At 40.9% G+C, this 27208-nt stretch overlaps 2 protein-coding genes across 4 annotated transcripts in view; one reads left to right on the top strand and one right to left on the bottom strand.

Annotated features, from left to right (window-relative positions):
* Window positions 1–1720: 1720 nt before the first annotated feature.
* rfc2 (replication factor C (activator 1) 2) lies at window positions 1721–26804 on the bottom strand. The gene is made up of 11 exons (XM_078548708.1): window positions 26415–26804; window positions 23964–24033; window positions 18749–18790; window positions 14974–15080; window positions 12851–12952; window positions 11931–12031; window positions 8414–8571; window positions 7616–7681; window positions 6045–6125; window positions 5032–5145; window positions 1721–3180 (listed from the first exon to the last, which is right to left on the bottom strand). Exons 1-11 carry the CDS (start codon window positions 26537–26539, stop codon window positions 3070–3072), a joined length of 1077 nt encoding a protein of 358 aa, XP_078404834.1. The 5' UTR covers window positions 26540–26804; the 3' UTR covers window positions 1721–3069.
* Window positions 26805–26864: 60 nt separating this feature from the next.
* The window catches only part of LOC144684646 (E3 ubiquitin-protein ligase rififylin-like), an 81344-nt gene continuing 81000 nt past the window's right edge, over window positions 26865–27208 (top strand). The window contains exon 1 of one of the 3 annotated variants that reach the window (XM_078548709.1): window positions 26865–27132. The gene's annotated coding sequence lies outside the window, so the exon portion shown is untranslated. The remainder of the gene's footprint in view (window positions 27133–27208) is intronic. The other 2 variants (XM_078548711.1, XM_078548710.1) reach the window with 2 other exon arrangements.

Below are 27208 nucleotides of genomic sequence, written 5' to 3'. Positions count from 1 at the left end.
AAGTGAACATTTTTTCTGCAAGATTTGTAATTTATGGATTGCTTTGTTAAATCTATTGAAAGTACAACAGTTAAAATTTTATTCTGCAGTTCTTTTACAAACATTTCAATAAAAGGCCCAATTAAAATTCTGTTATCAGTAATAAATGAGATACACCCATCTTCTGCTGAGGGAAACACTAGTTTTGAATGAATTCTAGCAAAGAGTACCAACCATGAAAGACTCAGACACGTACACTAACCATACATAGATTGTTTGCTTGCTTACTTCTTTAAGATGTTGTTGAAATGACACATTTGTCCCAGGGCAGAAAGTGTTTGTTCATGGTTGTACACCTGTGGCATCCTAAATGACAACATTCTGGAGCAGAAAAAACAACAGTTTGGCAAAATGGAGCAAGATTTATCCATGTGTTGTGAAGTACCTAAAAAAAACTCTTGACACAGAATCAGCTGTAAGTAAAAACAAGCAGTTTATTCAGTATAAGTATGCACACAGAGGAAATGCTCTTTCAGAATGCTCAGAGGCAATTCAAGGTTACACAGGTTCCGTCTCTTTTATGCCATCTTTGTGTTACCTCATCATTAACTCACAATGTTATCATTTTGTATGTCTAGTTCGTTACATCCATAATTACAAACAAGTTTACAACACAAACATGAAATTACCTGTTTGGTACATCTGTAATTACAGAGAAGTTTATAAAACGATCACAGAATGACCTGACCTTTAGCACAAACGACGTCCACAGTTCATTCCAAAATAAATTTTGCTTATCTATCCTGACATTTCACTAGCGCCTAGTCATCTGCATATCTTAGCTTGACCCCGAGGTCAAGCAATCAGTTTATTACCCTACAACTCATAGGTCATTCATCAACTTATTTTTTCCTGACCCAAAGGTCACATTCCTCAGCTTATCACAGACTGGCCCACAGGCTAGTTATCAGCTTCATGGCTTGGCCAAAAGGTCATATTCCCTACGACATCCATTCTAGTTTTATTTTACTGCAAGCGCTTTCAAAACTTGTATCTGCAATTTGGCCAAGCCTGGGTGATCCCATGGTGCATCCTGATATGCCACTTCACATGTGTCCTCTAATTTCAGTAGTTATCCTTAATCCATCTAGATGATGTATTTTAAAAAAACATCAGTAGGTTGATGGCCCACAGTCCAAGGTTGGACAGCAGAATTGGAAAGCAGCAATTAGATAATGCAAAGCTTGAGTTTTAAAAACAAGTATGGGGGAGGGGGTGGAGATTAAGGGAGATTACGAGTTCCACGGTTTTGAGGTTGGGGAAAAACATGAAGTAGATGTGACCGTAATGAGGGTAGAGTTGCATATTCGTAGAGTAAGAGGAGCAGGGAGAAAAAATTTGGTGGAGCTCTGGCATTGGTCAACAAAAGAGAGGCAAGACAAACTGGCAGGAAAGTTAAGGGAAAGGAGAGTACTTGTAATCAAAGTACTCCTTCCCTTGGGTTTTGAAGGCTTTTTATGAAACTAAACTTTGTTGCTGGCATGAGCACACTGAAGTTGGTTTTTGCTCCCTGCCGTCACAGGAGCAGCCTCCTTTATTTTCCGCCACTGGATCAGTTAACAGTCATGTCATGAAACCACTCCCTGTAACCACCGTCAGTGGAGCAGCCCAGTCACAGTACTGGGTCCTTCAACCACTCCAACTGCTGTCACTGCAGTGAACAAAAAGGAAGGAGACCGACTTAAGCATTTTCACCACTGAAAATTACAAGCCTCATCATTCCACAAAGAGGAGAATACTCTAGCATTCCTACACGAACATTAGAATAGTGTTCAGTGGGAAAGTAGTCTGCTCCTTTTCAATCCAGATCAAATAATTCCTGACTTAACGGAGTCTAACCAGTGTTGTAATTCCATTTCTAACCTCAATCCACAAGCAGTCTTACCTTTGCAGCTCTCAACGCCTCAGATCTGAAAAACTCTAGGTTCCCTTCATACATTTGCTGCGCAATTTCCTTTTGCAACCTCTTCACCCACTGTGGCGGATAATCTCTCTGCTACAATTTTATGGGTTGGGTGGGGAGGGGGGCATGCGGTGAAAAGCAAAGAGAACAAGGAAATCAGATTGTGTGCGTGTATGTGGCTGAGTTTCTAATAAATTAATCACATTCATGACTGCATTTCCGACATTCCTCCCAGTACGAATCACGTTTTTCTCCAAAATTGATCATCAGGTCAACAGGCAGAGAAAAGAAAAACAGCTCACCTGTAAATCCCCTGAGCAGAGGCAATATTTATATTATTAAAGTATTGAGAAATGTCAACAGCTTCTTCTTATTCACCAGTTTAAAAAAAAGTCTATTTGGTTTCAGCACGTGTGCTTATTTCCATGGAGACAGTCACGGCAGTATAGAAATGCACTCTAGCATGCACGTGAACTAGGATTTAAGTGGCCTCGAGGGGTGCTGTAGCTCACATGGGGCTATTTTCATGGTGTAATTGGGACCAATGACAAAAACAGAAAGCAGTGATATGTGAAGATCTCCTGAAGTGAATCCACTGTCAAATACTTCAACAGAGATGAATTTATTTACAAATAACTGGAGAAAGGAAGAACTAACAACGCGAACCTGTACTGGATCTCATAAGGCAAGGAGTCAGCATCTTACTATGCTGCTAAGAAACTTACACGGGCTACACGGCAGAATCGAGGTGAAAAGAGAATATTAAAACACACCCATGGAACAGGTAAATCAGAATTTCATATTGAAATGATCAGCCTCCAACTTGGAAATTCTAGTTTCCGTGCTCTATGGTTGTTTCCATGTCGAGAAATAAGCTCACATAAATTTATGCCTTACTGATTTGGTGCACATTAAAATTTCTGCATTTATTATGTGAACTTTACACAGCTCCAGAAAGCGATAAAAGCCGAGATACAGAAGTACAAATCCACAGAATCCCATGAATACAGGAAAGGTATCTGATGGGAGATATCCAATGAAGTCTATTCAGATAAACATACAAATCTGTAACAAACTTGAATCTAGTCTTTGAAAACAAAAGCACCCTGGAGATTAGGGCCTATGCATCAACTTGCTGGTGGAGCCACAGTTTTTTGACAAAGTCGAGCCAGCAGTCCAGCCATTTGCAATAAGGAATTCACCCCTTCTGCAATTCTCATATGAGTGTATCCAATTTCCTGCAGGGATCCAGAAGAAAGAATTTACTTTTAAAAATCACTGACAAACTAGCAGCTCAAAATTTATGAGTTACCTTTTGTTTTAAAGAGACCAATCTCTATTCTTCCTGTTTCTTAACCATTTCTCTAACCATGTGCCATTATTTATGCTGGAAACTAGAAGTACAGCAGCAACTTTTCTCTGCAATTCTGTCCTACATTCTTGCCTCCCACTTCTTCCGAGAGAGATCCTGAGATTTGCAATGAAGAGTCAGAATAAAGCTCTGTTTCAACAATGGAAAAATCATTACCCTAGTCTAACATTTCCATGTTGCTTCTGCAAATCAGCACTGAATATTTACCAGTTTTAGGTTGTGGAATCAACCTGAATGGAGCCCAGAGCAAGAGAGAAAACACAATTATTATCCCAGGAGGGTTCAAACATGGGTTTCTGCAATGCAGTTCCATGTTGGAATAACACTATCTCTCAATCTTTCCTCCACCCTCTTGTTTTTCTCTCATTTTCCCAAGAGCCATTCCTGTAACACTAATTAAGTTCCAGGTGATCTGCTCCATTCTTCTTGTCAATGTCACTGTGCAACCGTGAGTAGAAAAGCCCAGCTTCAACTTGACACCTTCATTCTAATGGTCCCAATAAACCGACTCACAAGGAACTGCAAATATGAAACCACTATCTAACCATTAAAAGCAGCCTAAAGTTTTCACTGGTCTTCCTAATGACAATTTGCCTGAAATTACCAATTTGGTGTAAAAGGAAATTGTGTAATTTTAAGCACAGGTTAAGGCCAGTGTAAATCTAGTTTCTACAATCTTTAACATTGGTTTAAGAAACATTGCGCTGGAAGCCGCCCCCATCTCCAAATCGAAATAAGCAACGTAGAGAGTTTCCACTGCATCAAGTCTGATCAAAAGGAGATTCTTCAAATGAAGCTGGTTTCTTTTTGGCACAAAGGCACATTTCAAAGGTTTTTAAAATAGTAAGAATATTTAATTTACTAAGTAACTGATGTGTACACCAATAACACTAGTAAATAGCATAGTAGAAGTTTGTTTCAAGTCATTTTCAGAGATTTAAAATCAGATTACTCACAGATGATGGACTAGACACATAAAAAACTTATTTTCTGTGATAAACACATTTTCAGCCTTATTAATAAAAATTTGCATTAAATACCTAATTTTAATAGACTGAAAGGGGCCTTCACCCAGATTAATACGGTTGGAAAACTGGCAAATCAAACCAGCAGTGGAAGATACTGAAGTCAGTGGTGAATAAAGTTTGGGTTAAAAATATTATATTAAGGCTAAGATTTGATAACAAGGTTGGAGTAGAAATAAAACTTAAAAAAGGAGTCATATGCATATGGGGGGGTGGGAGGAAGAGAATTTCGAACACATTTTCAGTGTTGCAAACTGTTTTATTCCCGTCCATGTTAAGAGAAACTAGTTTCCTTCTTACATCATCCCCTGCATGGAAAACTTATAATTGTTGTGTGTCAAATGTCTCGAAGCATTTCACACAAAATGAGTTACGTTGAAGTGCACCAGAATGCCCTATACAAATAGCGTTAGGTGATCTTTAACATGAACCACCAAAATGGATAATGAGGTCTCTCCTTTGCAGGATGTGCCTCTGACAATGCTGAATTCTCTCAGTGCTACAATACAATGTCACCTTGACTATGTGCTCAAGTTCTGGTGCAAAACAGAAACACTCAACCATTTGACCCAGAAGCAGATACAACCAAGGTGATCATGTCAAACAGTAGCACTGTTTTTCTGATAGTATTATTTTAATGCCAGGTACTGCCAATTGGGCAATCTAGTTTCCAATGCTCCAACCCTTCTCACCTTGATGAACTCCAGTTTCAAGTACTCCTGCATTTGGAAAGTTTTACAGACTCGGAAGATGTTGCCAATGATGTCTTCTGGTGAGTAACCCAGCTTCCAGAGGTGAGCAACAACCTGAAAATGAAAAAAATAACAGCGATACAGATAGACAATCAGTAAACAGCATAGCCAATGAAACACACGTCAAATTATCATACTGAGGGGAGAAAATATAAATCAAAAGCTATCAACTGAAAACAAGTAAAGTGCAAATAAGATGGAGTGTGAATGGCAAGGTGAAGAGGGAGAGGTGGGCAGTGAAGACATGCATGCAAGATAGGGGGCACCACATAAAGGTCTCACATGCAATGTCACCTCTGAGCTGTGCTGGTGTGTGGCTGCACAGCAATCTGGAATGTACCGCACAAAGGACAAACAGGCTGCACAAAGGCAATGTTCCCTTTAAGATGTATGCGAGCTCGGCAATCTTAAAAGGGACCACGTAGTGCAACAAACAGCAAGAGAAATTAGAGGGAACAATGCTCATGTGGGTCTTTTGAAGAGGGTGTGATGTCAGCAGTTTTGAAAGATGAAAGAGAAAAGGATGATGAGGCCATGATGCGGAGCAAAAGGCATGAGATGGGAGTAAAAATTGAGGGTTGAGGCTGTTGAACAGATTGTTATAACCTTTCAGACAAAAAAAGTCTACGAGCTTCTCACGCTTGCCATTGGAAAGAATGGAAGGGAATCGAGTTTATTGTTGAGGAGAATATTAGGAATAACCTGATCCTGCAGCATAGTCTTGGAATAGAGGAGAATTTGGTAACAAACAGGGAGATAGGACTGTTCTGATAAAGCAAAATATGAGTTAATTATTTGGTTTATTTACGCTGATGCACCTGGCTGTTGTGTATTTCCAGCATTCTCCATTTTTAGCTGAAGAATAAAAGCTTAAGGAGGAGACATTAACAAATTTGTGTTTGAGAATTAACTATAAACATGCACGAACGATAGTGTCATCATGCAGAACTCACCTTATATGCCTCATCGATGTTTGCATTAACACAATGTTGAATCATCTCTTTTACCAGAAGTGGATGTGGTTCATCACAGACCTATTGGAAATGGGACATTTAGTAAGGATAGAACTACACGTTCCGAATCATTATAGTATCTCCAGTGTTTTTGCCTGCTACTACACACAGCTGCCAGAACTCTTAAGGCCAATGTTTTAATTCTACTTGATGCTCTCTGCATAAACTCAACTAGAATTTCATGGGTGTCAACAATTTTGTAAGACATGCAAATAATTAAGGCGTCTACATACCAAACTACAGCTGACAGTTGGCTGTGCACTCAAATACTCAAAGTGTGAGAAACTTCTATTTATATAGTGCTTTAGTACATCCTCCAGATGTTTCAAAGTACAGCCACATATCACTCAAATATTGCCGTTGTTACACTGGTAGATACAGCAGCCACTTTTGGCTGGTTCCAACACACAAAATGAATTACCAGATAATTTTCTTTACTTGGTGATTGTATTCAGTTAACACACTGGGAGAGCTTCTTGGTCTTCTTTGGATAGTGTCATGAGATCTTTTACACCTATCTGAACCGGCAGGCAGAACCTTGAATTCACTAATCAAGGAAAAATGGCACCTCTAGCAATGCAGCACTCCCTCAGTATTGCACTGTAGTGTCATTCTGGATCGTGTTTGATATCTAAAGTCCCTTCTTAGCTTCCATTAGTATGAATTCACCAATTCCATGCTCCCAGTAAGGAGCTAGCTAAAAGGGGATACAGGTCAAAGAAACAGCACTAAATCTGCGCATGCTCCCTGCTCAGAACACAGGACTAGCAAATGCACCATCATTCGCTGTAAAAAAATGTTTTCCAAAATATTTGAGGCAAAATACAGCTCAATAACTCAACAGTTAATAAAACAATGACACTATAACATATAACAACAAGTGTGCATCAAGATCAAAACTATCGTGGTTATAATAAAGCAACTAGAAAACAGGTTCCAGGTATATGCAAGAAAGATGGAATGAAAATTAGCTTTTTAAGGAACAATTTTCTGTGTTTTTGTATAAAAAAAAAATGGGGAAAATTGAGGAATATATCCATTCTATTATTTAAAAAAAATATTGCTTAGGATCTTCAGGACATCTAACAAAAATCACTGGACAGGAAACAAATTAAGATAAACAATAGAATTATGGTGCAAAGTAACAGCAATATTGTGTAACTAAACATGCGGAAGACTGGCTCAGTAGTTTAGCTTTCTTGCTCAAACATATCAATCTGGACTGTTACTTCAGTGGAAAACGGAGGGAGTGCTGCATTGTTCAAGGCACTGTCTTTCAGAAGGTATTAAACCAGGATCTCACCTGCCTGTTGACAGATGGACATTAAAAATCTAGGAGCTGTGAATTCTCCTAGCATCCCAGTCAACATTCTTCCCTCAATAAACACCACCAAAAACCGGCTAACTCATCATAATCTTCAAATAATGATTTAGCTGTTAAGTGTTCTGGGGTGTGAAAGCCGTTATATAAATCCAAGTTTTTTCTTTCTACAAAAATCCTGAGCACTTACCTTGAAAACATTTTCACTGTTGACAAACCCAAATCCTGAATGTGTTGACTGCAAGTTGTTCAAAGCCTGTTAAGACAAAGAAGTTTCTCTATAAACCAAAATAAATTAGCCAAGAAATGCACACCTTGGGACACCTACACTGGAGTTTCTATTCAAAATGAACATACTGTAATACATTCTACTCACTCAAATTCAGCTAACAGGAACAGAATAAACATATCTTTCTCTTGACTTCCTATATGAACAGAGTCTAGACAGATTCAACCCAATTCGTAGTGTTTGGTTAAAACTGCTCATAATTTGATGCTAATTAGCTGTCTTAATCAGAGGCAAATGGAAATGTCACATTCTGAATAGAGGCTGTTCATGACTGGGTCAAAAGCACAGTACTGGCACATGGTAAAAGGGTAAATCACTTTGCATCTTATTGAGATAACTAAAAGAAAAATGAAAATCGTCCATATCTCTACATCAACATCCTTCAAGGGACAAGGACAAAAATTGCAGCTCACTTACATTGATGCAAATTTACCTAAGCTCAGGAATCCCATCCCTAGACCTCTCCTGCTCTCTCTCCTCCCATAAGGTTTGCTATTCCAAATTTGTTTGAGAACGCTTCTGGGACGTTTACTAACTTAGCAGTGCTACATATGCAATTATAGTTGTTGATGTTGGGAAAAGCTTATGGGGACATTATAATATAGGAGTCTTCTGTAAGTGGTTGGTGCACTTGCATAACATTTAACAGGTCAGCACTCATTCTATACTCTTGAGTGCCATGACTCAAACTAATCTTACCTGTCTCATGTCTCCTTGCGCTGTGAAGATGATGGCTTCCAGTCCATCATCTGTATATTGGACATTCTCCTTCTCGACCACCTGCATCAGTCGTGCAAGGACCTGGGCATCGGTGAGCTTTGTGTAACGTAGGACAGCACAGCGAGACTGGATAGGCTCTGTGAGCATGCCAAGGATATAACATGAACTTGATTGTACACTGAACACCATCAACCAGTAGATACAATTACAGCACCCTTTATTCTGAACACTTCAGGGTAAGGATGCACCTTAGATAATCTAGTTTTCCAAATTTGTTCTGGTGCTTGCTGGTCTGATCAGGAGGCAGCATAGAAGTGGCCATAATGAGAAGAAGCTTTCTTCAATTATACCATAATTTCCTCTCTAGCGTTTGGGGACAGAGCTCTCTCTCTCTATCCACTGTTTTCCTTCTTGGGATGTCACTAAAAAGGGGATTTTATATAAATTCTCCCAGCAGTTTTCAGGCATAACACACGATAACAAAAGAGGACAAAAGTACAGCAGAACAAACATTTAGGATTACATAACAATTAGTACAATCAACTTCTTTATGTGACATGTCCTGTACTTCCAAACAATCTACATCCTTTGTATCACACTCATTACTTAACTAAAAATATCAGTATGAATGAACTGGCAGTCACAGGTATTTTGCATTGGTCTTCAATTGTAGGATTTGTGTTCTACAAGTAACATCCCGGAAATAGCTGCAAATCAGGAAATGGGGGGGGGGAGGAACTCGGGAAAATTACAATCACCAGGGAAGCAGTATTGAGCAAATTGTTGGGGCTGTGGACTGACAAATCCCCAGGTCCAGGTGGACTTCACCATAAGGTCTTGAAAGAAGTGGCTAGTGAGATATTTGGTGCATTGGTTTTAATTTTCCAAAATTGCCTAGATTCGTGGAAGGTTCCATTAGATTAGAAACTAGCAAATGTTTATTCATTATTCAAAAAGGGAGACAGAAATCAGGAAACTATAGGTCAGTTAGCCTAACATCTGTCATAGGGAAAATGTTAGAAGCTATCATTAAAGATGTTATAGCAGGGCACTTAGAAAAATTCAAAACAATCAGGCAGAGTCAGCGTGGTTTTGTGAAAGAGAAATCATGTTTAACCAATTGTCGGAGTTCTTTGAAGGAGTCACATGTGCTGTGGATAAAGGGGAACCAGTGGATGTACTGTACTTAGATTTCCAGAAGGCATTTGATAAAGTGCCACATCAAAGGTTATTGCAGAAAATAAAAGCAAGTGGTGTAGGGGGTAACAAATCAGCGTGGATCGAAGATTGGTTAGTTAACAGGAAACAGAGTAGGCATAAATGGGTCTTTTTCTGGTTGGCAGGATGTGATGACTGGTGTGCCACAGGGATCAGTGCTGGGGCCTCAACTTTTTACAATTTAAATAAATGACTTGGATGAAGGAACCGAAGGAATGGTTGCTAAATTTGCTGACAACACAAAGGTAGGTAGGAAAGTAAATTGTGAAGAGGACATAAGGAGGCTACAAAATGACATAGATAAGTTAAGTGAGTGGGCTAAGACCTGGCAAATGGAGTATAATGTGGGCAAATGTGAAATCGTTCATTTTGGCAGGAAAAATAAAAAAGCTTATTATCTAAATGGAGAGAGATTGCAGAGCTCTGAGATTCAGAGGGATCAGGGTGTCCTAGTGCATGAATCACAAAAGGCTAGTATGCAGGTACAGCAAGTAACTAGGAAAGCTAATAAAAATATTATCATTTTTGTGAGGGGAATTGATTACAAAAGTAGGAGGTTATGCTTCAGTTGTATAGGGCATTGGTGAGACCACATCTGGAGTATTGTGTATAGTACTGGTCTCCTTATTTAAGGAAAGATGTAAATGCATTTGAAGCAGTTCAGAGAAGGTTTACTAAATGAATACCAGGAATGGGCAGGTTGTCTTATAAGGAAAGGGTGGACAGGTTAGGCTTGTGTCCACTGGAATTTAGAGAGTAAGAGGCGACTTGATTGAAACCTTTATGATCCTGAGGGGTCTTGAAAGGGTGGATATGGGGAGAATCTAGAACTAGGGATCATTGTTTAAAAATAAGGGGTCGCTCATTTAAGACAGAGATGAGGAGAATTTTTTTCTCTCAGAGTCGTGAGTCTTTGGAACTCTTCCTCAAAAGGTGGTGAAGCAGAGTCTTTGAGTATTTTTAAGGCAGAGCTAAGTAAATTCTTGATTAACAAAGGGATGAAAGGTTATCGGGGGTAGGCAGGAATGTGTGGTTGAGGTTACAATCAGATCAGCCATGATCTTATTGAATGGCGGAGCAGGCTCAAGGGGCTGAGTGGCCTACTCCTGTTCCTAATTTGTATGTTCATATGACCATAGTGCAGGTAAAAGAGACAGATAGCTAATTTCCTTACTGATTTGTGCAACAACCTAAAGCAGAGCTGGATCTGGCTGATGATCCATCTCAAGCATACAGATATACCTAATCAACTATATTCAAGAATGCAGAAAACATTGCAATATGTGATGCAGTATTAGCATGCTACAAAGTGTAAATCGCAGACAATAGCTACTCTATTTCAAATTATATACAAGCAGGTAAAGGGTAAGTTCACTTTTGCATCTCTTTCACTTGCCCCTCCCCATCAAAAAAACCCCACTAAAATCTTTCAGTTTACAGCTCACTAGCACAGCCTGTGAAGTTCATGTGATACAATCGCCCCTGGCTAGGATCCAACCAATGTCAACTCAAGTTTTGAGCTGTATGATTCATTCTGTTTGCTGTCGAGAGGATCCAGGCCAGGAAGTGGTGAGCTACTAAAAATAAACCATCAAGTGATGTGAGCTGAATAAATCACAAGATCAGCCCCAGGAGTGGTTACATTTCCACAACTCACCATTATGGCAACACCTGCTTTGTTGGTATCATGTAAAGCAATTTACAGTAAACTAAAATAAAAACTCCTTGCAACTTCGAAAAATAACATTCCTTTATGGCACCACAGACAGAAGTGTAGCAGGTGCCAGTTTAATGCAATATTGCTTCAGTCCTTCAGAAGGCACCCTGAAGGTGGCCAGAGTTAACATTAGATGAGATAAGGTTTGGTTTTGTACCTTTATACCATGGTAAGATGCAAACATATATGAAACCCTGTTTAGTCAGTACAACTTGTATTTGTGTAATGATATGACAAGGAATGCCACAATGTCTCCCCAACCTCTCCATCTGTAGGTTGTCCTACTTGACTAAGTCTGCACACAGTCCAAATCCCAGGGCTTAACTTCCTCTTGCTATAGTTCCTGACTTTTCAACCTTCTCACAGCATTTTGCTGTCTGACTCTTTTTGGAGTTTAAAAAAAAATCAACTGATGAGAATATACATTGCTTTCAAAAACAAAATTCAAACCATTTGAAATTATTTCTGTGGAAAAACAGTCAAAGTGTCCAGAAACAGGAGAATAGCTAATTTAACAACTTCTAGTGATATATTTAAGTTTTTTCGTTCACACAAACCTACCTATGATTTTGTCTGAAGCATTGCATGCCAGGGCAAAGCGTGTTGTTTTAGAGTAAATCTCCATTGTCCTCCTTAGGGCTTGTTGAGCTCCATCTGTCATACTATAAATCATACAGAATATTTGAAAATATATAGAATACAAACATCACTTAATTATACCACAGATAAATAATAAACGCTCTCCACTCTATATTCAGCTCTTGCTCATCTGCGGGAACCTCCAGAGAGGTACAAGTCTGGCTTCAGTGACAGCATTGGCTAATAAAATGCCAGACCACTAAATGAGCTGGTGCCGACTACAACAACTTATATTCATAAAGCATCTTCAACATGGTGAAACATTCCAAGGTGCTTCACAGGAGTATTATAAAACAAAACATGATGCAGTCACACGAAGAGATATCAAGTCTGATGATCAAAGAGGGAGGTTTTAAGTAGGAAAGTGAGTTGCAGAGGCAGGGAGGTGTAGGAAGGGTATTCTAGAGCAGGAGGCCTAGGCACCCCCCCCCCCCCCCCCCCCACACAACCACTGTAGAAGCTAGTGAGCCGTGGCAGAAAGTCACCACAACTGGACATGGAAGTGGTTGCCACATGCAATTTTACAAAAAGGTCTGGTTCTATACCCTGCATTCAAATAACATAAACGCAGTGTTTCCATAGCACTCAGAGCTGTGACTAGCATTGCAGAACTCCTTCCAGAAGCAGTCATTTTATGCTCGCTTCTGCCTTAAGCAGATATTTTTTATGGTCCTGATCACATCTGCAATGCAATAAAAATTTTGATGCTGACCTTAAACACACTAAGGCGGGGAAATCCCTACCAATCTTGTGCTGAAGTGCTGTTGGCGTCCATCTTCTCTTCAGTCTAGATTACATACATCAGATATGATTTTTATGCTCAAATACATGAATCCTCTCACCTGTCAGCTTCATCCAGGATGATGATCTTGTGACGACCTTTAGGTAGTGTGACTTTTTGCTGGGCAAACATTTTGATTTTGTTTCTGACCACATCAATACCTCTGTACAAAGGCAAATCATATTCATATCAATTCACAAAGGCATCATTTGTCACTTAAAATAATTGGAAGTATCTAGGCAGAATTATTATGCAGTCCAAAAATTTCTCAAACTTTGCTGAACCAGAGCAGCTGATGTAGGAAATGTAAAGGTTCACACTTGCCCATTGGAGTAGCTCTTTAGAAATTGAGGGCTAAGGCAGAGTAGATGGAATTTTACTCTGTATCTGTTCTGCCACAATTCAGATTTTGGAGTCTAACCAACAATGAACTCAATAATCACTCTCCATGGGCAAGTATGTGGATGCAGGGGACAGGGGTAGGAGGGTGTTCAAAAGAAGAGGAAAATATCTGCAAACTCTTGTTCACGCCAGCCTTATTGTCCACAGTGTTACTCTGTTGCCCTCTGCAACATGGTGACCATGGTAAAAAGTGGATAAATAAGAATCCTTTAAAATAAGAGCTGACAATTTCCTAAAGACGATCATTGGGCACATTAGGAGTATGTTGATTAGTTAAGTTCATCTAGGGATGGGTAGCTTTCCTGGATTGTGCTTCAATGCCTTATGGAGCCAGGGAGGGAGAAGAGTTTCTCTTCTCCTGAAAAAGACCAGACATATCTTCCAGACATTTTGTTTTTGTCTTTTCCGGAATAATATTAGTTGTATTTGCTGAGGGCGTCTGCAGATGAATACTATATCCAATATTTAGCATGTCAGCCATGCACCTTTGGAAGCATTTTCATGAGTCAGAAGGTTGCAGGTTTCAGACCCACTGCAGTGACTTGAGCATGTAATCTAGGCTGACACTTTAGGACATTATCCAATCGGCTATCTTTCAGAGGAGATATTAAACGGAGGCGCTGCCTGTTTCTAAGCGGGCAGAAAAGATTTCACAGCAATTTGAAAAGAAAAAGATTTCTCCCAATTTCGTCGCCAATACATGTCCCTTAACCAACATCACCTCATTGCTGTACTTGGGATCTTATGGCATGAAAAATCAGTTTGCTATCTTTGCCATCATTACAACAGCCACAATTTCAAAAAGTATGCCATTAACCGTGAATCACTTTGAACACATAAAAGGCACTGCACAAATTAGAGTTTTTTTTTTACACATTGTGAATGAGATCATCACATGGGCTTAATCCTGTAAATAAATTACCTCAAAATTTCATCACTACCAATTGTCACAGAAAAGCTACACACTACAATTGATTAGAGTTACAAAATCCATTTGTTCACATCAAACACAATTGGTTGATAGCAAGTGATATCACAGGAGGGTTGGTTGTAGCAGGGATGTTTTGTCTTGATGTATTTATTTTCATATTTAATAATGCTTTTGCCAATGTCAATTGCCTTTACTGTACCAACAACCAGCCCTGACTGAAGCAACACAAAGGTGAGATGGGGGATATAGAACTAAAACATTGGGAAAAGACTAAAACATTGGGAAAAGACTAAAACATTGGGAAAAGACTATGTTTCACAACATGTCAACATATTGTGTAAGATAATATTTCGTAACACAACAACATATTGTCTGGAAAGAAAAGTTGCTGGGCAGCAAATTTGAGCCATAAACTACCCTGACAAAAATTATACATTCCTTATTTAAAAAAGCTTTCCTTTGCTTTCTCTTCTTGGCCCTTTTCCAAGAGATCAGCTGTTTCCAAGGCAAGATGCTTGTAAGTTATGATTGTAGCCAAGAACAACTGCTTGCTTCTCTTGCTGCCTGCTATTCTTCTAAATACAAACACTAGCAGCAAAATCTGCTGGATTTCACTAAGTGCCATCAGATCTTTGCTGAAAAAGTGTACAGTCTTTCACTTTTGGGAATGAAAATTATGGATCTGACTTTTTGTGGGTCTGCCTTGGGATGGTTGGCACCTTAGAAGCACTGGCACCGAGTAAACAGAGGGACAGCAATGCATATTAATGCAGCGGTTACTGTGAGCGACAAATGAAAAATATTAAATAATCATATTAAAAATCCGTGCAAAATATCCTCAGCTATCTTACCTGTCATTTGATGCATTGAGTTCAAGAACGGCATCTTTTAATGCAGGACCCAACAATGCCCGTGCTAAGCACAGGATGCTGGTTGTTTTTCCAGTACCAGGTGGACCCTTGATGATGACAGAAATAAAATGGTCAGCTTTTGAAGATATGCAATAGTTAAAACTGTTCACTTAAAAGAACCAATTTAGACAACAGATGTTGAGGGCAAGCACTAGAATCTTTATTATTTTAATAAAGCGTTAACATCCAGCAATAACTCATTGCTTTAATAAACATTAAGAAAAACATTGTCAATCGTAATGCAAACACAGTAATGAGTTAAGCCTGTCAGCACTCCATCTAAATCCTGTGTTTGCGTTAAACAGATATAATTTTTAAACCTATTAGTAAAATTATATTTTATAGCTCATAACAACTGTATACATGTATTTTCTTTACATCACTGAACACAACTTTACAGAGTGCCACCAGCTATATAACCAATGAAGTTTATTTTCCATAAACCAGCAATCCCCCACGTGTAACGTTCTAAATAATCCAAGAACAATTCTTCTCTCGTGTGAATGGGAAAAGTTGAGGAAGTTTAAGAAAAGATATTGCGAGCTAAATCTTTCCCACTCTTGACAGTGAAACACAATGACTTCCTATGAACGGCAACATTGGATTTCTTAAATGATGTCAAGACTCAATCACAAATTTGGGATCAACAGTTCTTTACCACTCAAACATTCTAGTTATATGAGAATACACAAAAAGCAGGACAAATCCAACTTGGCCAATTACCGCCCCATCAGTCTACTCTCTTTCATCAGAAAAGTAATGGAAGGGATCATTAATAGTGCTATCAAGTGGGACTTGCTTAGTAATAACCTGCTCACTGACACTCAGTTTGGGTTCCACAGCGGTCACTCAGCTCCTGACCTCATTACAGCCTTGGTTCAAATATGAACATAAGAGCTGAACTTCAGAGGTGAGGTGAGTGACTGCCCTTAACATCAAGGCAGCATTTGACCAAGTGTGGCTTTAAGGAGCCCTAGCAAAACTGAAGTCAATGGGAATCAATGGAAAACTCTCTGCTGGTTGGAGTCATACCTAACACAAAGAAAGATGGTTGTGGTTGTTGGAGGTCAATCATCTCAGCTCCAGGACATCACTGCAGGAGTCCCTCAGGGTAGTGTCCTAGGCTCAACCATCTTGCAGCTGCTTCATCAATGACCTTCCTTTCATCATAAGATCAAAAGTGGGATGTTCGCTGAAAAGTGCATAATGTTCAGCACGATCCATGACTCCTCAGATACTGAAGCAGTCCATGTCCAAATGCAACAAGACCTGGACAATATCCAAACTTGGGTTGACAAGTGGCAAGTAACATTTGTGCCACACAAGTGCCAGGCAATGACCATCTCCAATAAGAGAGAATCTAACCATCGTCCCTTGACATTCAATGGCATTACCATCACTGAATCCCTCACTATCAACATCCTGGCGGTCGGTTACCATTAGTCCAGTTCAATTTCTGGTCAGCTATATAAATAATGTGGCTATAAGAGCAGGTCAGAGGCTCGGAATCCTGTGGCGAGTAACTTACCTCCTGACTTCCTAAAGCCTGTCCATCATCTACAAGGCACAAGTCAGGAGTTTAATACAATACTTTCCGCTTGCCTGAATGAGTGCAGCTCCAACAACACAAGAATCTTGACACCATCTAGGACAAAGCAGCCCACTTGATTGGCACCCCATCCACAAACATTCACCCCCTCCACCACCGACACACAGTGGCAGCAGTGTGTACCATCTACACGATGCACTGCAGGAACTCACCAAGGCTCCTTGGATAGCATCTTCCAAACCCACGATCACTACCATTTGGAAGGGCAGCATATAGATGGGAACACCACCGCCTGCAAGTTCCCCTCCAAGCCACTCACCATCCTGACTTGGAAATATATCACTGTTCCTACACTGTCACTGGGTCAAAATCCTGGAACTCTTTCCCCAGCAGGACTGTGGGTGTACCTGCATTACATGGACTGCAGTGGTTCAAGAAGGTGGCTCATCACCATCTTCTCAAGGGCAATTGCGAATGGGAAATAAATGCTGGCCTAGCCACTGATGCCCACATCCCATGAATGGATTAAAAAAAATAAAAGCTTTAGACCAAGATCAAGGTACAATTTAAGTCCATGATATAGGTGGAGAGAAAGCTGGTCACCAAGGATTTAACTCACAGAAACACAAATCCAGTTACTGATTGCCACTAGTGATCTCTACCTTTTAGATATTATCAAATTATGCATTATTTTTGAAGCAAACTGGCATAAATAAAATTCCTGGTCAATGGTAATGTCAAAAGGTAGTAGTTCTCACCAACCCAATAAGCAAGGTAAAACTATTTTGCAAGGATGCATTCAGACCAAGAAACATTGGAAAAATTGTCAATGTTAAGGCATGAAATGATAGCAATAGTAGATAAAAAAGGTCAGGGGAAAAAAACAATGCAAACTTACAGCAGTTTAGATGCAAGTTCAAGTGCAGATACGATTTAATCATCACTACTGTGCAAATGGATTTTTTTTGGGGGTGAATATTGTGTTTTTCTGTGAAGCAGGCTGTGCCATTTAATGCCATTAAGCTGGGGAAAAGTTACTAGAAACAGGTTGTCTGGGAGGTAAGGCATGAAAGAATAGAGGAGTTAGGTATGCATTTGTAATGACATATTATGGTGGGTTTGAGGTACAACTAAATAGGTTGGATCTAATATTTGTATTTTCAGTTAAGTTGAGAGTTCATCTGAATATCAAAGGGAAGTCAGAAGTGACAAGGAACACTTTTGCATCTTACAGGAGTTCCATGGGTAAACAGAAGAGTGTATATTACATTTTATTGACGCGAAAGTAGGGAAAATAAAAACATGAAATATTTTATATTTGGGAGGATTTGAGTTTCAAAGTGGTGTGAGACCAGTGGAACCTCAGATGAAAGGGGGAAAAGATATTTTAGAGTTATTGTGGAAAGCTTAGGGGTTGATAGTTGGCTGTGTGAGGAAGATCTCCTGGAAACAGCTCTAGGCTGGGAGAAGATGCAGTTTGAATCAGCCATCCAAGCAAGCCAGAAAAGTCTTGGGCTGCAAAAAGCAGTTTTGTTCTGAAATCTTGGATTTTCACAGCAGGGTGAAGAGAGTTTAAGAGGTTGTGTGGTATACCTTTAGTAAATCTACAGCAGTTTGCCTTGGGTAATATTACTGGGTTTTTATAGTTAAACATTCACAAGGGAGTGTTGCCTGGAAGGTGTTTACTTGTGGGTCTGACCAAGTAGGGAGTCCTTTGGGAAGATATTATGTGAAACTAATTTTAACTGTGTAACTGTAATCTTGTGTGAAGTTTTCCTTTCTTCTTGTTAATAAAACTTTTACTTTTAATTTTTTAAATCTCAAAAAAGTGTTACTGGACCTCTTGCTGCTGAGATCAGTGTGCTTTCTTCTCATTTTCAGAATACAATAAAAAGGTATGGTCCATAAGCCAAGTTTCCCTCTGGGATTTGGTTTGCTTAGCAATTAACATCTGCTGTGGTCATAACACAACTTAAAAGACAATTTCTGATTTCCTGTTCTTATCAACATATCAGGCATTAGTATCCTTCAGTTTGAACAAAACATATCTTTCCTACATTAAACTCTCTTATGCTTTACAAAGGTTTGTGTTCTGGAAACATCGCAGTATGACATTCCTGTAAGATAATTAAATGGGCGTTGTTCTGTATAATGATTCATACTCACTGCAATAATGATGTTGGGTACATTTCCCTCCCTTGCAAACACCTGTTAAAGACGACACAATGAGATGACTAAAGTAATTGCAGCCAGTATGCATTTGAACATTCAACAATGAATTAATTTGAAAGTGCAAGATCACGCAAAAAATGTAGGACAACTGTAATACATATATTAACTCATGAGTACCTACTGAAAGGTCAAAAACTCAACATTTCACTGATGGGAAAAAGCTACAATCAAACCTCGTAGCCCAGCCCATAAAGGTGTATTCAACATCACAACTAAAAGATTCATTATGCAGTTTACATGAGGAAGCAGGTAACCTGGTTACTGTTTAAAATGCAATACTTCATCTGGAGCTATGAGGCTACCACAAAAGCTGGTTGTTTTCTGTGAATTAAATGCTTAAAATGGCTAAGCAAATGAAGAGTTATTGCTTACAATGCTATAGGTTTGAGTAATTCTCCAGCTAGACGGAGTTTGTGGGCTCTCCACAAAACTCATGATGCTGTGCTGTAAACAATTGTTAGGTTCTATAACTTCCTTTTTTGCCCCACTTCTGCCCAAGAAACATCAAGCTTCGTTGATGTATTCCACCCAATCAAATCAACTATTCAACTTCAAATATTTCTGACTTTACTGGAGGATACAATGAATAGGTTCAGGAAGCAAGGTCCTCATACTACATAATTATCCTCAGATTGATGAATTTTAAACTAAAATGATTACTAATTATGAAGGAGACAGTCTCCAGAAACTAATAACCACCCCACTAAAAAAAACCCAACAAGGTTTAATTGACAAATAAAACACACTGACTAATCTCACCTCTTTTCTATTTTTCCTTAGTTCTGTTGAAGAGTCATACGGACTCGAAACGTTAACTGTGTTCCTCTCCGCAGATGCTGTCAGACCTGAGTTTTTCCTGGTTTTGGATTTCCAGCATCCACAGTTTTTTGCTTTTATACCAGAAGAATATTTTATTGAGCTAACTTTGGCTAGATCTGTGGTGATCATAGTCAGTGATGGCTGCACTTGTGAACAGGATTATCCAATCAAGTTTTTGATCAGTGCTACATCTCAGTGAGATCTAACAAATGTCAGGGACAGAGCAAAGCTACATCTTCTGTTATCACACTTGATGGGCCTTCATAGTATTTTCAAACCTTTTTCCCCTGATTAATTTTCTTCTCCCACCATAAGCTCATTGTCCCTGCAAAAGTAAGCCGTGAAGGGAATGCAAAGAGGATGCAAAGGGATACGGGCCAGTTAAATGATCGGCAAGAAGGTGGAGTAGAATGCAGGCCGGGGGGTGCGGGGGAGTGTGTGAAATTATCCACTTTTATACAAATATTTAAGAAGGTGAGAGACTACTAAATGTTGGTATACAAAGATACAAAGGGATTGGGATGGGCCATTGTTTGCTAATTACAGAATATTAACACATAGGTATAGCAAGCAATTAGGAGACCAAATGGTGCCTTACACTTGAATTACCTTGCAATAAAGGTTAAGAGTAATTACATAGGGCTTTGGGAAGACCGCATCAGGAGAACTGTGTACAGTTTCGGTCTCCTAACTCAAGAAAAGAAACACTTGCCTTAGAAGAGGTGCAGTAAAAGCTGATTAGATTGATTCTTAGCAGGAGAAATTGAATAGAATGGGCCCATATTCTCTGAAATAGAAGAATGAAAGATGGTCTCATCGAAACATAAAATTCTTTGAGGGCTGGGGAGTCTATCACTAAGGATCATAGTCTCAGAATAAAGGCTCAGCTATTTAGGATTAAGATGGGGAGAAACATCCTCACTCAGACGATTGTGAATCAATGGAATTCTCTACTACTATTTTATTGCTGGGCTGTAGATGCTTGGTTCAGTTTTTCAAGATCGGGATCAACAGATTTCTGGAGGGAACCAAAGGATATGGGGAAAGTCAGGAAAGTGCAGTTGATGTAGAAGTTCAGCCATGATCTTATTACTGAATGGTGGAACAGTCTCAAGGGACCATATAGCCTAATCCTGTTCCTATTTCTTAGATTATGAGTGGATAGGATGGAAAAGCATTCTTTATTAAAACAATCATCCTTGAGACCTTGGGGGAGGGGTGGCAGGATGTGAGAGGGAGAGCGGAACCATGTCCAAAGCACTTTGCCAACTTATTTCAAAAGGCTTCAGAGACAGAAGCTAATCTCAAAAGAAATTAGACAAATCTCAGCACAGCCCTTTTATTACTTGAACATTTTTGGAAAGAACTTAGTTTAGCTCCTGGCGTTCCTCAGCTCAGACATCTTGAACTTTGGACACAAAGTGCATAAAGCTTAACTGACATGGAAACTAGTTTTATACATTATTTAAGTTACAAAACTTCTTCAATAGCTGTTGACTCACAGCACTCTGAACTTGGTATATTTACAGGGCAAAATGGAGTTCAAAGCATTGGCAGTGACTAAGGGATAAACTTGCTCTCCAATTGCAGACATTCAATTTGTTGGCTATGTATCTTCTGCCACATCAGAAACCGATCTATACAATTAACGCACCGCATAACTGGCTTGCACTAGCAGTCTAGCAATTTAGTTAATCTGCAGACTGGGCCGGGGAGGTGAAAAGGTGTCTTATGGCATTCACTACTGCTGGAGAAGCCTTTCAGATGCTCTGGTGATATAGATGCCATTTTATTTCTATGGTTTATTTATACTATGGCTCTATTGTTTCTACGATGTTTATTGTTAATTCAACCCCAAAACAGTTGGAGAAGTATGAAACTAGATACTAATACTTTTCGTGACAATAGGTTTATTCACAGAATCCAACATAATATATGTCTGCCTTCTACCTACCCACCCAGTGTCCCAGCAGTCTCTCTTTATCAGTGCTCTAAGTACTTAAACAAACAATGCCCTTCACCTGTGCATCTTAACAATATAATTAACATACCATTAACACTTAGTGCCAAAGTTGAGGCTACTGTTGACAATAACACTGTAATAAATTAAAATCCTCCAAACTTGGATAACTGATAATTAATCAAAATTTATCAACATTAGGAACAATAATTGGAAACTAAAATGGGAAAATCTGATGTTCATCTGGTTGACAATGGCTTGTGTTTATCTAGCTAATGGAAATAACTCATAGTAAATGATTCCCATTTTCAATTCCAGATCACTGCAACTTAAAATTCTGTTCCTGATCTGTTTTTTCCCCGCAATGCATCAGTGCTATAAAAACAGTTGGACAACTAGCCTCACCTCAATGATAAAACCATACTATAGTCATTCAGGGAAACCAGTTCTTGTACTTTTACAATGATGAAGAATGAGAAAAACATACTTCTTTGGAAAAGAACAAAAATGAAGAGTCTTTTAAAGGAATGCTTCCTCCAGCTAAAGGAAGCTTAAGGAAGCAAAGCTTAAGATAGAGTAGAAACCAGGAAAATTGAAATTCCTCCTACTTTAAATCAAGTTTAAAATTGCTAACTAAAGCTTCAGGAACTTGAAAGATCATCCTTCCTGTGAAGGAAATTACTTTTTTAGAATCTCTTTATTCTGTGCAACTGAATGATTGGTTTACCCTTCTACCAGTAATTTTTCATAATAGCATGTTGAATGGGTCACATCATTCCATCTCAAAATGCATTGAAAAAACACCAATGTAAATGGGAACCCCAATTATAATGCATCAAAATTCAACTGCAGGATCACATGTACCTGCAAATTTTGCTTTAGAAGCCCACTCCAATAATTCATAAGCAAGTGATAATTGGTTCTTGCACAAATTGATCTTCCTAAATTGATTTTCATACGCTCTCTTAGACAAGTCATTTGGGAACTCCCAAAAGGCCATATCAGCATAAGCAGGAGCACTGAAAAACACAACACTGTGTGCCTCTTTGAAAAGTGTGGTACGTGAGATCCCCTCGCTTGTTAATTAATCCGAATTACCTCATACTCCCTCAAGTCTAACTCTGTACAAGGAGGGTATCTGACCTCCCGAATAGTGTTCATCAAGCTTCACCCACAACCACTCCAACTTCTCCCAGACAGTTTTTCAACCTCAGCGTAGCTCCACTGGCAACCCAATAGTGGGTGAAATGTTCACTAGCCTGAACTATTCTTGCCATTTTCTCCCCCCACCCCCGTTCAGTGGACACTTAAACTATCCAAATAAACAGAGCTTTGTTACATATTGCCTCAGTAGCTTTCCAAGCAGATCCAAGCCCTATTTATCAGCCTAACTTGAGGCACAATAAAATGTTGTGAGCCGTACGTGTCCTGGTATATTTGGTCTTGATTGCCCAAGTGTAATATTGCAGGAGATCAATTAGTAAATTTTAAATTTGATGCATTAGGGCTGGGCGGGGGGAAAAAAGAGAAGAAAATGAACTTTCTTTCCCTCAATGTAACAATGTAATTGTCAACTTTAAGATTTGCTTCTTTAAATAACATAACAACAACTTGTATTTATCTAACACCTTTTACATAAAACATCCCAAGGCATTTCACAGGAGCATTATAAACCCAAATTTGACACCAAGCCACATAAGGCGATATTTGGCCAGATGACCAAAAGCTTGGTCAAAGAAGTAGGTTTTAAGGAGTGTCTTCTTATAGGAGGAAAGCGAGGCAGAGGGGTTTACGGAGTGTATCCCAGAGCTTAGGGTCTAAGCAGCTGAGGCTTCGCCATAAATGGTTGAGCGTTTAAAATTGGGGATGCACAAGATATCAGAACTAGAGGGATTCATATTGAGGGTTATTGGACTGAAATAGAAAGGAGTGAGGCCAAGGAGGGGCATGAAAACAAGGGGAGAATTTTAAAATAGAAGCTCTGTTGAACTGGGAGCCAGTGTAAGTCAGGAAGTAGAAAGGTGACGAGTAAACAGAGCTTGGTATGTGGGCGCTAGGGTCCGGGCAGCAGAGTTTGGGACCGCCTCAAGTTTATGAAGAGTAGTATGTGGGAAGCTGACCTGAAACATGTTGGAATAGTTAAGTCTGGGAGGTAACAAAGGCATGGATGAGGGTTTCACGAGATGAGCTGAGGCAGGGGCAGTTGAGCGATGTTATAGAGATCTTAGTGATAGAGTGGGTATGTGCTCAGAAGTTAATCTTGGGTCAGATATGGCATCAAGATTGCAAACAGTGTGGTTCAACCTCAACCACGTGGCGAGGAGAGGTTTGGAATTGGTGATGTGGAAACAGAAAAGTGCTGAAAACTACCTCCAACCTGCTGACGGTTTCTTCATTCCCCACAACTTCATTCAGTTTCAGTGGTCTGTATTTCTCAACCCTGTTTAACAAAGAGATTTTTTAATATCCAGGTTTTGATACCTTAAAAAGATTGTGTCCTAATAACTTACATTAATAAGATGTAGAGAAAAAAAACACACGAGATACTTCAGCGTAATGCGAGTTGAGAGATAGCCAAGAAAGCATGTACGTACAGGGGCTTGGATAGGAAATTCCAGATAGTATGGCTCTGACTGGATGGATCAAACAGAGGGAACTGGGGAAGCGAACATAGCTAAAACATGTAAATGCATGGAAAAGTTGCAGAGGTCAGTTGGAACACGAGGAGGCCATTCCGCCCTTTGAGCCTGCTCTGCCGTTCAATTAGATCATGGTTGATCTGTGTCTTAACTCCATCTACCCAGCCTGTTTTCATGACCATCAATGCCCTTGCTGAACGAAAATGCACATCTCAGTTTTGTAGTTTTTAATTGGTCAAACCTCAACAGTTTTAGGGGAGATTTCCACGAACCTTTGTTTTCTTTCATTCATTCATGGATGTGGGTGTCGCTTGTTAGACTAGCATTTATTGCCCATCTCTAGTTGCCCTTGAGGTGGTGTTGGTGAGCTGCTTTCTTGAACTGCTGCAGTCCATGTGGTGTAGGTACACCCACAATGCTGTTAGGGAGGGAGTTCCAGGATTTTGACCCAGCGACAGTGAAGGAACAGCAATATATTTCCAAGTCAGGATGGTGAGTGGCTTGGAAGAGAACTTTCACGTGGTGGTGTTCCCATGAGTCTACTCTCCTTGTCCTTCTAGATGGTAGTGGTCATGGATTTGGAAGGTGTAGTCTAAGGAACCTTGGTTAGTTCCTGGAGTACACCTTGTGCATCGGTGGTGGAGGGAGTGAATGTTTGTGAATGTGTCAAACAAGTAAGCAGGTTTGCCCTGGATGGTATCAAGCTTCTTGAATGTTGTTGGAGCTGCACTCATCCAGGCAAGTAAAGATCTTTTGGGTTGACAAGTGGCAAGTAACATCTGCTCCAGACAAGTGCTAGGCAATGACCATCCCCAGTAAGAGAATATCTAATCATTGCCCCATGACATTCAATGACATTACCATCGCTGAATTCCCCACTATCAACGTCCTAGTTACCATTGACCAGAAACTGAACTGGACTAGCTTTATAAATACTGTGGCTACAAGGGCAGGTCAAAGACTAGGAATCCTGCAACAAGTAACTCACCTCCTGACTCCCCAACCCCTGCCCACCATCTACAAGGCACAAGTCAGGAGTGTGATGGGATACTCTTCACTGGCCTGGATGAGTGCAGCTCCAGCAACACTCAAGAAGCTTGGCACCATCCAGGACAAAGCAAACCGCTTGATTGCCGCCCCATTCACAAACATTCACTCCCTCCACCACTAACGAACAGTGGCAGCAGTGTGTATCATCTACAAGATGCACTGCAGGAGCTCATCAAGGCTCCTTAGACAGCAAATTCCAAACCTACGACCACTACCATCTGGAAGGACAAGGGCAGCAGATGCCTGGGAACAGACCCATGGGAACACCACCTGCAAGTTCCCCTCCAAGCCACTCACCATCAGGTCCAGGGGACTTGTCTTTTTTAGTTCCATTAGCATTCCCACTACTGTTTCTCTAGTGACCGCGATTGCTCTAAATTCCTTTCTCTCTTTTGGCTCTTGACTTACAGAACTTCTTGGGATGTTTATTGTGTCTCCTGTTGTGAAGACAGATGCAAAGTTGAGATTCAGTGCATAAATCTCTTTCAGCTCTCAAAGATTTCGCTGTGTACGTCATATGGACCAGGAAAGTTCATGGTTGATCCTGGTGGGCGCCTTGCTGGGGGGCGTGGGGGGATGGGGATTGGGGGGGGAGAGGGATGGGGATTGGGGGATGGGGATTGGGGGGGGGAGAGGGATGGGGATTGGGGGGGGAGAGGGATGGGGATTGGGGGGGGGGGGAGAGGGATGGGGATTGGGGGGGGGGAGAGGGATGGGGATTGGGGGGGGGGGAAGAGGGATGGGGATTGGGGGGGGGAAGAGGGATGGGGATTGGGGGGGGAAGAGGGATGGGGATTGGGGGGGGGGAAGAGGGATGGGGATTGGGGGGGGAAGAGGGATGGGGATTGGGGGGGGGAAAGAGGGATGGGGATTGGGGGGGGAAGAGGGATGGGGATTGGGGGGGGGAAGAGGGATGGGGATTGGGGGGGGGGAAGAGGGATGGGGATTGGGGGGGGGAAGAGGGATGGGGATTGGGGGGGGACGGATGGGGGGAGGGGGACGGATGGGGGGAGGGAGAGGGATGGGGGGGAGGGAGAGGGATGGGGGGGAGGGAGAGGGATGGAGGGAGAGGGATGGGGGATGGAGGTGGGGATGGAGGGGGAGGGGAGGGGGATGCTCAGAAATCACTCACCAAGGAAGCTCATAGGTTGCCGTTGCCACTCGCCCTGCAGCACTGGAAGTCGCGACCTCCTTATCCTTATCCTGCCCCGCTCCCGGCTCCAGCACTAAGTCGCTCCCGCTCTCTCCCGGCTCCATGGTTACCCCCTTCCCGCGCGATGCGTCTTACGTCACCACGTCTAAAGGGGGGGGGGGTTGGCGGCCCGTGCTTCCTTTCATTGGTCAACAGCTTCTAAACCTAAACGCAATAAAAACCTTCGATTGTTGAGGTCTTTCAAAATTAACCCGTTTGCACTGTATCGAAGACTGCTGATTTTACGCCAGACTTTCCTGTTTTATCTGATGTTTTGGACCCGACAGCGTTGAAGCAAGTGTCTCGCCAACGATACGCTAACTTCGTGCCAAGAGTCTCCGTCTGTTGTATTCCGCTGTCCGGGAGTGGTCCTCCAGGCTCCGGTCCTCCAGGACCAGCCAGCCTGATGTGCGCGCGCACCGTCCGGCTGCCGCGAGGGGCAAAGAGAAGTCGGTTAGAAGCTAAAGTGAAAGGATAAGTGATTCACGACTTGGCGGATCGTCATCTTCCCCTCCCCCCTCCCCCCCCAATCATAATTTTGCTGCTGTCCCTTCCACCCACCCGTTGAAGTTCAGTCTCTGTCTTCAATCTCACGTCTTTGCCGATGAAACAAAGTGAGGAAAAGTTTTCGATAAAGCAACGAGGGGAAGCCGCGAAGGTAAGGAGTAAGGTGCTGGGCTGGCTGTTTTACCTGGGGTTGTCGTGTCTGTGTGTGTTGGGGATGGTGTACGTGC

This window comes from Cetorhinus maximus, chromosome 9, assembly GCF_964194155.1.
Source record: "Cetorhinus maximus chromosome 9, sCetMax3.hap1.1, whole genome shotgun sequence".
Taxonomy (NCBI): domain Eukaryota; kingdom Metazoa; phylum Chordata; class Chondrichthyes; order Lamniformes; family Cetorhinidae; genus Cetorhinus; species Cetorhinus maximus.
Note: the sequence above shows the minus strand (reverse complement) of the source record. Positions and strands in the feature narration are given on the sequence as shown.